The sequence below is a fragment of the Euprymna scolopes genome, chromosome 3, assembly GCF_053919585.1.
Source record: "Euprymna scolopes isolate OS-2025 chromosome 3, ASM5391958v1, whole genome shotgun sequence".
Classification (NCBI taxonomy): Eukaryota; Metazoa; Mollusca; class Cephalopoda; order Sepiida; family Sepiolidae; genus Euprymna; species Euprymna scolopes.
The window spans coordinates 154,953,706-154,970,579 of NC_136484.1; the positions used below are offsets into that span (position 1 = coordinate 154,953,706).

At 28.7% G+C, this 16,874-nt stretch overlaps 1 protein-coding gene across 1 annotated transcript in view; it reads right to left on the reverse strand.

Annotated features, from left to right (window-relative positions):
* Nucleotides 1-16,874, reverse strand: part of LOC145259887 (uncharacterized) — a 575,878-nt gene that overhangs the window by 461,521 nt on the left and 97,483 nt on the right. Inside the window, exons 8-13 of the mRNA XM_080117779.1 lie at nucleotides 14,679-14,852; nucleotides 14,142-14,321; nucleotides 10,870-11,043; nucleotides 7,593-7,766; nucleotides 5,794-5,967; nucleotides 3,150-3,323 (exon numbers count right to left, since the gene is read on the reverse strand). Of these exons, the coding sequence (XP_079973905.1) occupies nucleotides 3,150-3,323; nucleotides 5,794-5,967; nucleotides 7,593-7,766; nucleotides 10,870-11,043; nucleotides 14,142-14,321; nucleotides 14,679-14,852 (1,050 nt within the window). The remainder of the gene's footprint in view (nucleotides 1-3,149; nucleotides 3,324-5,793; nucleotides 5,968-7,592; nucleotides 7,767-10,869; nucleotides 11,044-14,141; nucleotides 14,322-14,678; nucleotides 14,853-16,874) is intronic.

Sequence of the window (16,874 nt, forward strand, 5' to 3'; positions counted from 1 at the left end):
ACAGAACTAAATCAAGGAAAACACGATTAAAAAGTCATGAATGTGGCGGGGGAGAAAAAAAAGCGAAAAATAAACGGGGGAAAAATTACATAGAGACTAAATTAAGTCCTAAAAGATTTTCTTTTTACTTACAAAGAGAAGGTCTCAAAGACTTCAGAAAAATAGTCTCTAGAATTTTTAAATGAAAGGGTGAGTGCGACTCACTCAAGATCGTAAACATGTCAGCACAGAAATTCATGGCATACGCATGGTTATTTATAAGATGGTCGCAAATCGCAGAACCATACGTATTATTCAGAATACCCTTTCATTTAAACATTCTGGAGACTATTTTTATTAAGTCTTTGAGACATTCTCTTTGCAAGTAAAAAAAAAATCTTTTAGGACTTAATTTAGTCTCTATGTAAGTTTTCCCCCGTTTATTTTTCGCTTTTTTTTTCTCCCCTGCCATATTCATGACTTTTTTAATCGTATTTTCCTCAATGTAGCTCTGTTGAGCGAGGAAAGAAACCTGGTTAGCTAACCTTTATTTTCATTTTTGAAAATCATTATGTTGATTGCTCTGTATTTAGCCATTATTAAATTCTGTACCCTCCGAAAATTTATATATATATATATATATATATATATATATATATATATATATATATGGATACAAGGTTTCTATTTCGTACTTAGAATATAATTATATACCTCATGAGTATCATAATCGTAGATTATACAAAATATAAATATAAAAAAATATATCGAAACTTTTATTTAAAAATACTCAAAATTTTAATAAGAATATTACTAATATCATTTAAAACACACCAATCAAAGCTATTAAAGCTAACCTTCTCTTCCACCTCCCAAGTTGTGCATAAGTTTGCGAGCCTTTTCCATGTCGGGACCCAACTCGGCGTATCCTGCCGCTTCGCATTCATTCAGCACACGTTCCAAACGAGGCTTGCTACGAAGTCTCATCGCAGTATTTAACTGTTCTCGAAGTTCTTCCATCGAGCTTCCTACTGTCAACAAAAATAAATCGAAGGTTGCTCGTAAAAAAATTAACTTACACACAAACAAACAAGCAGAAATCGTATAAACATTGAGTATAATAAGTATTTTTTTAAAATCATTTTTATAGTCAGTATTTATTTATCAAATTTTTTTGAGCAGATATTTTCCACAGATATTGATACGCTTATAATAATCTATTTATAGACGATATCGTCGCTATTATAAATATTTAAAACTCGATTCTACTCCAAAATCTAGACACTTTAATAAATTCCATTACATACACACTCTCACACACACACACACACACATACACACACATATATATAGGTAGTAGAAGCGATAAAAAATTCTATTAAAAACAATAAATAAAATCTATATAAACATATATATATATATATATATATATATACACACATATATATATATATATATGAGCGGCACAATATTGATATTATTCAGGTTGATGATGATGATGATGATTATGATGATGATGATATTCATGATGATGATATTCATGATGATGATATTCATGATGATGATGATATTCATGATGATGATGACGTTACAAGCAATATTCCTAATCAACAAGATACAAGAAATTAATAACGTACGGGTCGAATCGATTCGGCCTGTTAGCGTTGTTAAAACTTCTCTGGCACTAGCAATATCTGAATCGAGTTCCCGCAGCCCGGCTGCCTCGCATTCATCAACCACCTTCTGCAGGTACTCTTTGTCTTTGTCTCGCAGAGCGCGTTTCAGGTTTTCGCGAAGCGGTTCCGCTGTAAGGATTCCTAGAGAACGGGATAAAATAAAATAAAACGCGCGCTATTTTGTTGCTTTAAACAAAATATTTTCAATAAAACTGATTGTATTGGCAGTATAATAGATAATAATAATGCACGTGACCAAAATGGCAGCTGAAAAAGTAACATCATTTGCATTTTTTTTTTTTTAGGATGCAATTTTATAAATAAGCAATTACTAAAAAGCAGTTACCTGTATATATTTTTATATTTACCATATTTTCCGTCACATAAGGAGACTGAAGTCAAAATAAGTCATTTTATGGAAAAAGATGCATCATACGCACCTTTTGCTAACTTGCTCAAATCTGTGCGTAAATCTGCTCCTGCGTCACAAGACACGGACGATTTTTAGACGTTCTATTTAAGGGCCAGAGGGAATACACTCTGCTGTGACGACAAATATGGTAAGTAATATACATTATTATTATTATTATTTATTTATTTATTTATTTTTGTATTTTTTTTTTCATTTTCTCTTCATGCTATTAGTTCTTTTGCCTCTTTTTAACATTCACGAGATAATGTTTTAATATACGAAAAGAGTTCTGAAAGGCAAATAAAGCTTGTGTTCAACTAATTGATTGAACGCAGGAAACTGAAACAAATATTTAAAAAGCATGCAGAAGCATTTTTTTTTAATATTTTAATAGATGTTTATTTATTTATTTTTGAGGCAGAAATTAAATAATAATACGTTTGCAAAATGCATCCATTTTTCTTATCAAAAGAATAGCTTTTAGAGAACAAATCAGCTCCTAATATTTCACGTTTAAAATCAAATGATGGATAAGTTACATATCACATTGTATTATTGTGAAAATGTTTGCACTAATGCTGACTTAAATAAAATTATTCTGATTGGCCATGCATAGTTGTTTATTTCTATTATCTAGCACCAGAATTGTCCAATCATAACGTATATACTAATTATTCAGTCACTGGTTGAACGATACTCCAAAAATCAATTCATATAGTTGAGTAAATTGAAATTTATTTTACAAAATACATTCTCTTGAAATCTAAATATAATTTGATAAAGCATATATATGATGTTATATTATCGACATAAATTTTTTTACAGCTAACTTAAATAATATTAAAATGACCAAAATGGTTTAGAGCAACTTCTGTTTTATTAATGTCCGCGATTTTTTATTTTCTTTTGTATTTTAGTTAGTTTTAATGTATATATAATGCGAAAACATTAACTGTTTAAAAAAACTTTCTGGATATTTTAAATATTGACTTAATTCTCTCGTTTTCTGTGAGAGGAAAACTTAGGAGCTGAAATGCATAAGATGTTAGGGGTAATGAATGGTGAAATATGACAGCACTTACCTCCGCGACCGCCACCAATGCTTTCTAGGGTATCCCGTGCCTCCCTTAAATCGGAGCCAAGCTCAGGGTAAGCATATTGTTCACATTCAGTGATAATTTTCTCCAGGCCGTCCTTATTTTTGCTCATCTGAGCAACTTTAAGTTCTTTGCGTAAATCATCCGGGGATTTAGAACCTAAAAGAGGAAGAGTAACATCACATGGTTCAAAAGAAAATTGAACATAATGACTGATGTGTTTTTAATAAATAAATACATACAAATAAAAATTGTAAAAAAGTTTGTTAGTAAGTGGTTTTGTTGCTTGAAGTTCATGGTACTCAATGACTGAAATATCATTGATTTTATCTCGGGCCAAATTGCATATTCCTTTAAGAAATCATCAAATCATATGTTCCAGTTTTACTTCCACAAAAGTATTAATCATTAATAGACCAACGTCTGCTACAAATCAAACTGAAATCGCATTTTCATCTATTTGTCATAATTAAGTTTGAAATATCATTGTTATCTCTTAGCCATCATGAAGTTTGGAATAGTATTTTCATCAGTCTAGCAGGATTAAATTTGAAATAGCATAGTCTGTTCCACGTATTCCGTAACATTCGTTGTTTGTCTTATTTTATTGAACTCTCAAGTCTTGTGTCACACAAAGCTTATTCCATTAATTAGTAACTAACGACCTGGTCAATAAACTAATTTCGTTGACGCCCCGAACTTATATTATCGTGCCAGATTGTTTTTAGTCTTCGTAAATAATTGAAAAGTACTTCATGAAAAAGAAAAGTTCGATCCTAGTGATGTGTTACTACATTATTAAAATATTCGGAGTGGATGAAGGTAAAAGGAGAGCTAAAATAAGAAAAATACATCAAAATATACCCTCTAACATGTAGAGTACATATTAAATAAAATAAAAAAAATCCAAGAAAATATTAGTAATAACAAATGTTAATATATCTGTAATATACAGATATATAAGTATAACAATATATTTTACAACAGCATTTTTTATTTAAAAAAATTAAATATTAAAGTATAACATTAGTATAATTTAAAAAAAAAACAAACGCTGAAATTTTCACATTGTGTAAATTTATTTTAACATTATTATCATTTCTTTAAAACGGTGACATTTAAAAAATATTATAAAAGAAAATATTTTTTAATGTTAATGTTGCTTTTAAAATAAATAGTTGCTATTGTAAAATATGCTTATATTGTTTAACTCTTATACAGCATCCATATGTTACAGCAATGTTTGAAAACCATTCTACATTATATCTAATATAAAAAAAATTAAAAATAAAATTAAAAATGAATAAATAAATAATACGTCCTAAAAATGTGGGGCGATAAAAAATTTAAGCAAAGGCAAGGTAACTCCTTTCTTTAAAAAAAAACAGCCTGGGAGCGAAAAGAAAGAAAAAAATACTACAGAATCACTAATAAAAAATCAATCAATCAACAATCTTGCACTTTTAGCGATAAAAATCGAGTTTAAAAATTGATAAGGCCTTCGTGGTAAAACACCAGACTACTTATCGAGCGGTGGTGCGTTCGATCCTTTTCAACTAAGCCTAGCCGTACTGATGAGGAGAAAACTCCGAAACATGCATGCCTATAGATGACTTACTTTTATGTACGTAATAATATTTAAATAAAAATAAATAAATAATACGTCCTAAAAAATGTGGGCGACAAAAAATGTAATCAAAGGGCAGATAACTCATTTCTTTAAAAAAAAGCGCTCAGGGAACGAAAAGAAATAAACAAATACTACAGAATCGCTAATAAAAAATAAATCAATAAACAATGTATATAAGTAATATACATATGTGTGTGTATGTAACTGATGCATGTTTCTGTTTCCTTCACCAGTACTAAATGCAGTATAAAGTATCAGGAGAAGGTTGTGATATCGATATATTTTTTAATGTTTTAGATATCAATATATCTACTGTATATCACAATTTAGGGTATCACACGGGCTAAAGAAGCAATAGAATTCTAAGAGTTTGAGAGAAGCTATATAGTATGTTAGTCAGAACCTTAACTTATTCAACAGCAAATCAAAGCAAAATTTGAGATTCCGTTTTCCAATATAAACTGATAAACTACACAATATATCTGAACGGGAAAATAATCAATATTATCTCTATGACAGTAATTATTGCGAATATATTTCGGTTTATGGATACAACTAAATTATGAGACTAAAATTTAATTATTTACACAACTCCTAGTGAACCACATTTCACACCAACTCTAAGGTCCTTTGTTATATCCACTTATCATTTATTGCCTTCTTGTTCCCATCATTTTTAATGAGATGGGATACTTTGGTCTAACCATATTAGTTCACTGATCTTATTTTATTACTCATATTTTAACCTACATATTAGGGTGAATGTAATACACAGACAAAAAAACAGCGTGAAAAATGGACTTCAACGTAATTCATTTTTCATTTTTCATTAGAGCCATATTTATTTTAATGGGTCAAGAGTTCCAGTACATTTCTTTTGAGCAAAAAATCATATGTGTTAGTATAACTCCATGCAACAAATGTGTAATTCTACTTTGTTAGATATAGTTTAACACAACTGAAAAACAAAGCTTCTTAATACTCGAAGCGCAATCTAACCTGGCCGATCTAAATTAGAACTCTTAAGCATCTGCTTGGCTTTGAGCAGGTCAGCTTGCAAATCTGGGTAATTGCAAATTTCTGCCTCTTGTATGGCTTTTTCCAGGTCTTTCTTATTGCGAAGTCTCATGGCAGTCTTCAGTTGATTCCGTAAAACCTCGGGAGATTTTGCTCCTGGAGTTAGAAACATGCGTGCAAATACAGAACTAGATAAAACAACTACTAACAAACAAAATCGTGATTTTAATTTAAAAATGAAGCATGCTGGTCGGATGTTACTTAAATAATAGATTTTAGTGTCTAGATAACTGTTTATAATTTTAGAATTCGTAACTTTCTTTGAGTATACTCAAATTAAATAGGGCCATTTTGTTTACTATAATATTATACAAAAAATACTAATTGATAAGTTCTGATTCAGCAAACGAAAACGCGTCATCAGATTTAATCAAGAAACGCGTATACATATGGATAAGCATTGTTAAGTGTTAATTTCAGAACTGGATAATAATATTTGAAATTTTAATTAATATCTTTTAAATTTTATAATCTACCTAATTAATTATAATTGTTCTGATTCATATAAATTATTAATTATTGGATTTATATTTATTAACAGTATTGAAACATACTCAATGTATTTAACAATGTTTATTTTTAGAAAAAAAATGAATTTATCTCATCCAATACACCTAAATTGTTTTAAACTTTTACTTATATATATATATATATATATATATATTTATATATATATATTTATATATATATATTTATATATATATATTTATATATATATATCTATGAATTTTGTCAATATCTCACAGATTGTTTAGAATAGTTTATAAAATTTCGTTTACGTTAGTATATCTATTGTTTTATATATAAAATATCGTCAATTTACCATACTATATATTCTATTAATTATACATACGTATATTCTAATGTAAGTCTATTTATGAATTACGGTAGTATTGTTGGATTGTATACTAGTAAACAATTATCTATGCTAAGAATTTTGGGATACATACTATTAAACCATTTTTTCTATCTTTAAAAACTTGTTTTCTATCTAGAGTATTGTAGTATTATATATATATATATATATATATATATATATATATATATATATATATATTTGTACTTTTTTTGTAGAAAAAGAAATCCCATACAGTGCTCTATTATTAGGGAAAAACCTTTCTCGAAATAAGAGCAATATATTTTTTTGTATAATATATACAGGAATTTACCGGTTAAAGACAGATGAGAGTCGGCTGAAGAGAGCCTGAGGCGGACATTAAGAGCAGTCCTCAACTACCGGGCTTGAAACCGTCGGTACCGACTACCGATATAAATGTAAATTCCTGTATATATTATACAAATATATATATATACATATATATATATATATATATATATATATATATATACACACACTACAAACACTTACTTTAAATCATCAGTATTGAATTGTAAAAGTATAAGTTGAGATAGATTCATTTTATACAAATAACAATGTAAAAGTTTTTTATTACTCATCGGATATAACAGAAGAAAATAATAAAACATTACTAAAATATTCATGCACAAATATAAACATATACATTAAATTACTATAACTTAGACTATTATTCTTACTACAAATATCAATCTTTGTCGCATGCACTGATAGCATTCCAATATTAAAAAAAAATAATTCATAGTTTATATCATATTGTAACGATAATACAAATTATCATTTAAATCTAATAACAAAAGTAAAATACGTCGATATTAAAAAAAAGAAATGATGCAATTCTGACCTCTTCGTTTACCACCAACGGACACTAAAATATCGTTGGCTTTTTCGACATCGTTCATCAGTTCACGGAATCCAGATGCTTGGCATTCATCAATAGTTTTTTCTAATTCTATTTTGTTCTTTGAACTCATGGCAGCCTGAAGTTTGTGACGCAAATCGTCGGAACACATGAGGCCTGATTGTAATAAAGTATCCCCAAATTAATTATTGAACAAAGAAATTAAAAACATATTCGATGAAAAGGGGACAATAAACAAACATGTTTAAAAATCTAACGTAATATTTCCTTTAAGTATTGAGTTCGAATATTTTCCTGTAATTTTAGCATTTTTTTTATTCACTAGAAATTGCATTTAGACGAATAGCAATTTAATATATGAGAAAATTTAAATATTAAATGAATTTGACTTTTATTTCAGATACATTTAGACAGGTACTGATTTCGGAATGAATCCATGGGGAAGAAAGTTTAGGAACATTCTATAACTAGGATCGAAATAAACTTCTATTCATTTTTATGAAAATAAGACTTTTAAATTTACGAAGGCACGAATAAACATTTCTTCAGTCTTCCTGAACAATCACCCAGTATAATAATAATAATAATAATAATGATAATAATAATAATAATAATAATAATAATAATAATAATAATAATAATAATAATAATGTGAGTGTCATCATGAACAGGCACCACACAAAATAATGAGGGTCAAGGAGGATGGAAAGACCGAGGAGAGGAAGTACTAGCCAGACCTCCGCTGAATGAGTGCAAAGAGGACTGGGACCTTGAAAAGGCTTATTGCCATCCAAATTTCAGTGAAGACCAATGGTCTCCGCCAATTAAAAATCAATGGTAAGCGGCTTTTACGATAACGCAAATTCTTTTGCAAAGGTTATCGAAAGGTTATCGCAAGAGGCTGAGAGTACTGGAAATCTGGGGAAACTTGTTGTAACTCAGACTTCAGGGAACACCACAGGCTGTTCTCATAGAGCAATTTTTGATGATTTGTGTAACTGCTCTTAATAATAATAATAATAATAATAATAATAATAATAATAATAATAATAATAATGGGAAGGCTTATTGCCACCCAAATTCCAGTGAACACCAATGGTCACTGCCAACGAGAAATCAATGGTAATCGACTTTTGCGGTACCGCAAATTCTACTACAAAGTTTATCGAAAGGTAGAGAGCACTAGAAATCTGGGGAGACTTGTTGTCACTCAGACTCCAAAGAATATCACAAGTTGTTCTAAAACAAATCTTTGATGATAGCCTGTTGGATTACTCCTAGTGATTAAATAATAATAATAATAATAATAATAATAATAATAATAATAATAATAATAATAATTGCCACTCAACTTTCAGATAAAACCTAGTGAAAAATCAATGGTTGAACGGCTGCTGCGATAGAACCAATTATTTACACAAGTTATTGAAATAGATCGATAGGGCTGAAAATCTTAAGAGATTGTTTGCACGAAGGTGCCAAACGAACACCATATTTTATTAGGTGTGAACAATCATTGACAATGACGTGCAAAAGCTTCAGTGAGTAAATAATAATAATAATAATAATAATAATAATAATAATAATAATAATAATAGCAACTCAAATTCCATTGAAAACCAACGGCTGTTGCTAACGAGAAATCAATGGTGAGCAGCTGTTGTGATAACGAAAAGTGATTTGTAAAATAGCTCAATCGGGCTTGAAATCTGAGGATACTTGTTGTCACTCCAAGCGAACACCACCTGTTATTAGCTGTGAGCAATCACTGATAATCACTTGTATAAAACTCCTAGTAAGTAAATTAATAATGATGATAATAATTATAATAATCCAGCAATCAAATAGTATGTAATCTTAATGTATTACCATAGTCCTCACTCATACATTTTCACTCTGTTTTTGTTTTCTTTCCTACTGCTATTGGATATATCTTAGTACAATTTTTTATTTTTATCTAATATATTTACGGACACTTGTTTTAGTGTTAGATGTAAATCGGTATTTCATTCTACGCCTAATTTCACCGCTGATTTCATATTATTAGACTGGGTAAGTTCTCAGGAGAGATAAAACAGAGTATATATTATATGATTCATTTTCAGTTACAAAAGTCTGATTTTCATAAATATTTGTAGAGATGTGAAAATGAGTGTATTTTGCAAAGATTCACTCAGTAAATTTGAGTTTATATACATAGACAAATTATTCCAAGCACATTAGGTGGACAAAAGATTAATTTATCTATAATACCATAAAATAAATTGAGATACGCGGCCGATAAACTGATTGCTTTTAAAGTTATATAACTGATAATGCTAAAAACAAGTTTTTATAAAGTTTTACGCAAGAAATACATTAATATCTCTTTCATGGCGAGATAAATCTTTATATTTTAGTTACAGATAAATCTGTATGATCATAGCAAAAGGAATAGCTAATTTTACTGATTAAAATAATGTATTGTTCTTTCCTTAAACATTTATTACTAAGTTGACTTCAAGCATGAGTTTTATAAGCAGATTTAAGAATGACATATAAGTTTATACAGTATGGTATGTGTTAAGATGCCTTTTGTTAATGTTATTGTTTATTTGATAATATTACTAAATAAACGATTTAGCCCACGGGACTAGGAATAAGCATAAAACAGCACAAAGTAAAACTGAGACTTCAAAACTTGATGGCATTCTTTACTTATTTCGATCACCGCGGACTAAATAAATACTTGTTTAGTAATATATTATGTGCGAAAACAAGTGCATCAACAAAAAGTAGCTTCATATATGCTAAGATCCAACCTGTAAATTTGTTTTATAAATATGCTACATTTTCTACTTCGTCCATTGTTATATTTCTGCTCTTGTTTTAAACAGATAACAGAGATTATTAATAAAGTTAACAAAAATATAATCGCTATTAGATAGAACATTAAATTAAATTTCATAAGAGGCTATTGAAATTCTGGTGACATGAAATCTCATTTGGAATGTCATTAATTTTGCTTTTACGAAACTTTAGCTATAAAAACACATATGCGTGTAACTGGAAATGTTTTTATGAATAAAAGTTTATCCTAAATAGAAAAGCCTAACTAAAACTTTAGGAAAATTTAATTTAGGAAAGAATTTTAGATGAATTAAGTGAAAATAACATTTTAAACTCATTCTCCATTCACTACAATCTCCAAAATGATCAGGTGAAAGTCATACTAAAATATAAATTAATACAAGAGAAGATAAACGCTGGTGTTTCTAACCTCCACGACTACCACTGATTATTTCAAGCATGTCGCGGGCTTTGCTAAGCTCCAACCCTAATTCAGGTATCGCTGCCACTTCGCAATCACGGATCACTTTCTCCAAGCTGGATTGATCTTTCGCATCGATCGCTGCTCTTAGTTGTTCACGCAAGATGTCGATTTTCTGAGGACCTAACATAGCAAATATACAACAAATAAGCACACGTATTTAAAACAAATAAATGCACAACAACGTAGCATGCTTGTCGGTAGAAAATTCATGCAACGGTCTTAACAACATTTATCAATTCATGCAAGAACATTTTGAATTTGATCAGATCTAACATCTTCATATATTGAATCTATATGTTATCTTGTATATGGATTTAAATTATTCTTATGATTTTCTGTCAAAGATTAGCCTTCAGTGAATTAAAAGAACACTATATTTAAAACAGTAGTATTTTAAATATTAGCCTTATTCAAAGTTTAACTTGTGTGCCTATGCCATAACAATGATGGCACACCTGTCTTGTTTCTAAATTAAACACAGCCTTTACACGGAGAATTAGATCAAACAATTGCTTTGTTTGCATCAATACTTATACTTCGAATCATCTGCTGATAATTGGTGCTGTTATAGTGAAATGAATAGCTTTTATTATATATTTGTTTTTTTAATCTAATGGTTTACCTCGTGGAGGAAACACACAACTTTTCTATATAGTTTACTTCACACACTGACATTCTATATAGTTTACTTCACACATTGACATATATATATATATATATATATATATATATATATATATATATATATATATATATATAATGTCTCGTGTGTATGTTTTAGTGTTTATTTCAACAGTACTCAATACTTCAACGGTGCTCAATACCAAGGAACAACAAAATAGTGGCAGTAATAGTAATAATAGTATGAAAATATATTTATAGAAATTAAGCTACACAGAGATGTCTGTTTCATCTCCACTGAGACTTGTCAAGCTGAATGTACGAATTAGTTTATTATTCATTATTTTATATACCAATGTTGTGTTTAGTTCAGCTTATTAACCAATGAGATTCGTCGTCATTTTCCTCTAATGCATTAATATTTTCATTAGTCAATGATTGAGTTTCTCTCAAAGGCACGGACAAGCTGTACTTGACACACATTTATTTCGTTATAAAATAGGAAAATGGGAGCTTATTAAATGCAATGCTCGCTATACTAACCGGCGTTACCCGGAGTTTTTTTGTTCCTTTTATTTATTTTTTTCCTTTTATTGCTTACTTTCTATTTTTCCAAAATTATTTTGAAAGCGGTTTACAAAATTAAATGAATTTATTAAAGTATTGTTTTGTTGTCAAATTATTATGTGACCTAATTTCTTACGGTAGTGTGGTTTTAATCGCCATTTATAAACTTATTGGTTATAAACTGTTAACGTACTAATACATAAGGATTAACCCGGTATTTAAAGGGATAAATGATTATCTATTTGATGATTTAAATGCTTCTATAGAACTTTCAAATTTCAATGAGTGATGAAATAATTCTGTCTTTTATTTCACTATCCGCAAAGTATTCAAATCTCTAACTTGCTTACAAAAACACGAAATGTAGATTGCTAGATTTAATTTTTTATCAAATTATTTTAATAAATTTTATTTACTTAATCACATTCTTTTCTCAATAAATATATTATTAATAAATCAATAAAAAATATTAATTCAGTTCTCGTAGTTGTGGAAAAAAGCATACACAGAGATACATATAAAGTGGTCTTGTAATTTTATTAATATAAAGTTTAGATTTATTTATTATTAAGGTTTTAAATGTTGTTTAAAGAAAAATAAAGTAGTTTGTTTTTAATAGGATTTTATGCCACTTAAAATGATTGTTATTAAATATTTTTAGAAGTATGTAATGCTCGTATAAAAATAACACTTGCGTATTGCTTTTCAGTATTAAACTATTCTTAAGCCTTATAAAAGATTTCCGTTTTTAAAACAATTTAATGAAATGTTTTCAATTACGTTACTTTTAAACAATATTTTAAAAAAATGTAAAAAAAGATAAAGACAACCAAGGTCCCTCTGAATCTGGGCAACTTGCAATATTCAGTGACCGATTCCGTTATAGTAACGTGAAAGCCTCCACCTCAAACATGAAATTAACATTCAATATTCGCTGAAGCGTTTAACATATCCGTAAAACATTCAAAATATAAACAAATTATTCCAGAATACATAATATAAAACTGTCGAGAAGGAATGTAAATCGCTTCTAAAACAATGAAAATATTGCTAAATAAATTAGCTTCAGCGATTTTGTATCAAGGAGAAATGAAATCGTTTGTCAAATTTGGAAACTGTAGATAGTGTATTCATTTGTGTTTTGGTTAAGAGCAATTCCTTTCTCAAGTAAAACTAGATTCCCTGCAATCACAGGTACCAACTGCTTCTAATGTGGTTTTTAAGCTGATCCTTTCTTTGAAGCCCGTGTCTTAATCTTGTCTCTGTGTCGTCCTTTTCTGGTTGTTGTCTTCACCACTAGGAGATAACCTATATATGTTCCATATGAATTAGGTACTAATTCCAATGGACGAATGAAAATTTAAACACAAAGAATGCTCTCATTTTGTTCTAATATATTAATTCTCTAATATTTTATTTTATTCACATAATTACTTAATACTTTTATTTTATATATATATATTATCTTAATTTTATTGAAATGTTTTTTTAGAACTTTTTCATTATTACTAATTGCTTATTATTTAGTTTTTTAATACCCTGATATATTTTGGTTAAAAATAGAGTTTATGCGTATACGTTTCCCCGTATATTCTGAATTTGTTTCAGATATTATATCGACCGAAACGTTAGAGTAATAACATCCAAAATGAGAACAGTAGTTAAATAATGCAAATAGTCCAAATTAGCAATCTTCAACTAAAACATTCGGAAACATAATTCATTTTGATAACAATATCAGAGATTACATTAACTCGATTGTCATATGTAAAAAGTTAAAACTTGTATAAACAAACTACATTTTAGAATGCCCTGCGAATAAATTTAAAACAAATTCATTCAACTGAAAATGAAATAAATATGCTGTATAAAAATACAATGAATAATACTTGTTCAAATATATATACCAGCTATATTTTAAAAAAGCTAGGATTGATATGGGACTTTGGTGTGGAGGATGAGGTGAGTTTGATGGAATTATGAGTAGGATATGAGACGCCGCAGGTGGGATGAGGGTAAGTTACACATACCTGAGCGCACACCACCTAGAGATTCAAATGCTTTTATAGCCTTTTGTAGGTCTGAATCCACCTCTTTACATCCCGAAGCCTCACATTCAGCAATAATCTTTTCAAGAGCCTGTTTGTTCTTTGATCTCGTAGCCATCTTTAGCTGATCTCGCAAAATCTCGGGAGATTTTACATTACCTGCTGAAGTTAGAATGTTTACAAGGACAATAAATTTACTCCTAATTTAAAATGTGCAATTGTTGCGACATGCAGGATATGTATTTATAAGGTAAACAAATATTCTGTACTATATTGACGTTTCTCTTTTATCAAGACTTTAAATATTTATTTGAAAAACATTGAAATTAAACTGCAAAATCATATTAATATGCCTGTAATACAGTCTAGTAAAAATTTCCGTAATAAAATGCAACAGTAAAAAATATTCTAAATAACAATTCGTAATATTTCAATAATCATGTTATAAATTCTTAATTCATTTTTCATAGCAATATATACTTATTAAATTAAACAAATTTCCGGGTTTAGAAGACATACCTAAATGGCCACGATGTAAGGTGTCTAAAACAGATTTGGCTTGATAGAGATCTGATTCCAATTCGGGAAGCCTGGAAGCCTCGCATTCAGCGATGGCTCTTTCCAGGTTTGTTTTATTTTTCTGTCTCATGGCGAGTTTCAGTTGATCTCGAAGGGCATCGGCTGATTTTGAACCTGGCAAAGACAACTTTAACTTTACACTTCCCTGATAAATCATGACTTCAGACAAAGATGGGCATGCAGAATTGTGAAAAGTATGATTGAGTTCCATTTGCATTAGACGAATTTGTTGCATCTTGTGTGCTTTGTGACGAGCAAGTGAGTTGAGAATTGGTTTAAATTCAAATTATTCAAAGTGCTAAAACAGCGCGCAGTATTTAAATAACAAAGATAATTTCAATTTAGTTATAACGTTTATATTTTAGCAATATATATATATATATATATATATATATATATATGTATATATATATATATATATATATATTATTTATTTATCTATCTACAGTCAGTCAAACAACGTCGGAACTCACACGACTCATACAAGCCAACAAACCGGAATTCTAATATAAATATATATATTGTGTAATAAATATATGTATGCCTGTCTAATACCAAAGATACTTAAACTTTTTATGCATGTGTATTCCTACATAATTTTATATGCTAACAGATCACAGAATAGTTCTTAAGAGTAATGTTTTAACATTGTTCTTATGTGTACACATATATATATATATATATATATATATATATATATATATATATATATATATATATACAACAGGCTTTGACTGACTATAGATAACTAGGAAGGGGTGCCTGCGCGTAAAATTTTGGTGGTAGGAGGTGCACAATCTCCAACCACACCTCTCTCGAGTCGAAATTGTTAAATACCAGTGGCAAGTGAAGTGCATGTACAGGACGACTTAAAACAAATGCCGAGATAAGCGGAGAGCACATAAAGTGCCTAGAACTCCGAAATAGTCACTCATCTGATACTAACCAAGCTCAACGTTGCTTAACTACGGTGACCTGACGAGAACCGGGGTGCCACCACGATTATGCTGCGTATGTGTATGTACATATGTATATATAAACATATATATATATATATGTACAGATATATATTCATATATATATATACATATATATGAATATATATACGTACATATATATATGAATATATATACGTACATATATATATATATGAATATATATACGTACATATATATATATTCATATATATAAATATATATATATATATTCATATATATATACGTACATATATATACATATGTACATATATATATATATGAATATATATATGTACATATATATATATGAATATATATATGTACATATATATATATATATATATGAATATATATATGTACATAGAAATAGAAACATGTTTTATCAAGCGCATTTATGTTGATTCACGATTTGAACCGTGACTGTTTAGCGTTTATAAAATTCTTGCTTGGTACAATGTTATCATGATCACAAATAAAAACTAAGTTACTTTAATAGTATGCTAATGTGTATAGTTTTATTATTTTTTATGTATACCTACTGACAAATATAATAAATTTCTTAATCAATAGAAATGAATTGTATTTTTATATTTTCTAAGGGTCACTGAAATACAAAAAATATTTTATTTTTAATATGAATAGTAAAAGATCATAGTTTCATGCATATAATATAACTATTTTGGAAGCTAGATAGTATGATTAGTTTTTATTTAATTTCGATGTCATTTTTCACTGAATTGCTATTCTTGTGTGTATAAATAACTAAAAGAAATCTACCCAAAACACAATTATATATAAAACTCAGATTGGAGAGTATGCTCTACTGATATTTCTACTTCCCAGTATAGTACTGATAATGAATTGATGAGCTTTAAAAAAAAGATAACGTTTCACACACAACGTGCATACTACATATTTCTCTGGAAAATATTTAAGTTCTAGAAAACTTTGATAGAAACGTTATGCTAAAAACAATGAGCACAGTGTCATTTCACATGGAGAATCTAAGCATCCTGAAATGGTTATCCAATAAAATATCTTCCCTGAAAAAAAAAGAAATAGCGTGTTTTGTGTAAACTAATTTTTCATGCAAAACAATAAAAATGCCGTGCTTTTTTCAATGTACATTAAATTAAATCAACTCATTATGTTTTTTGTT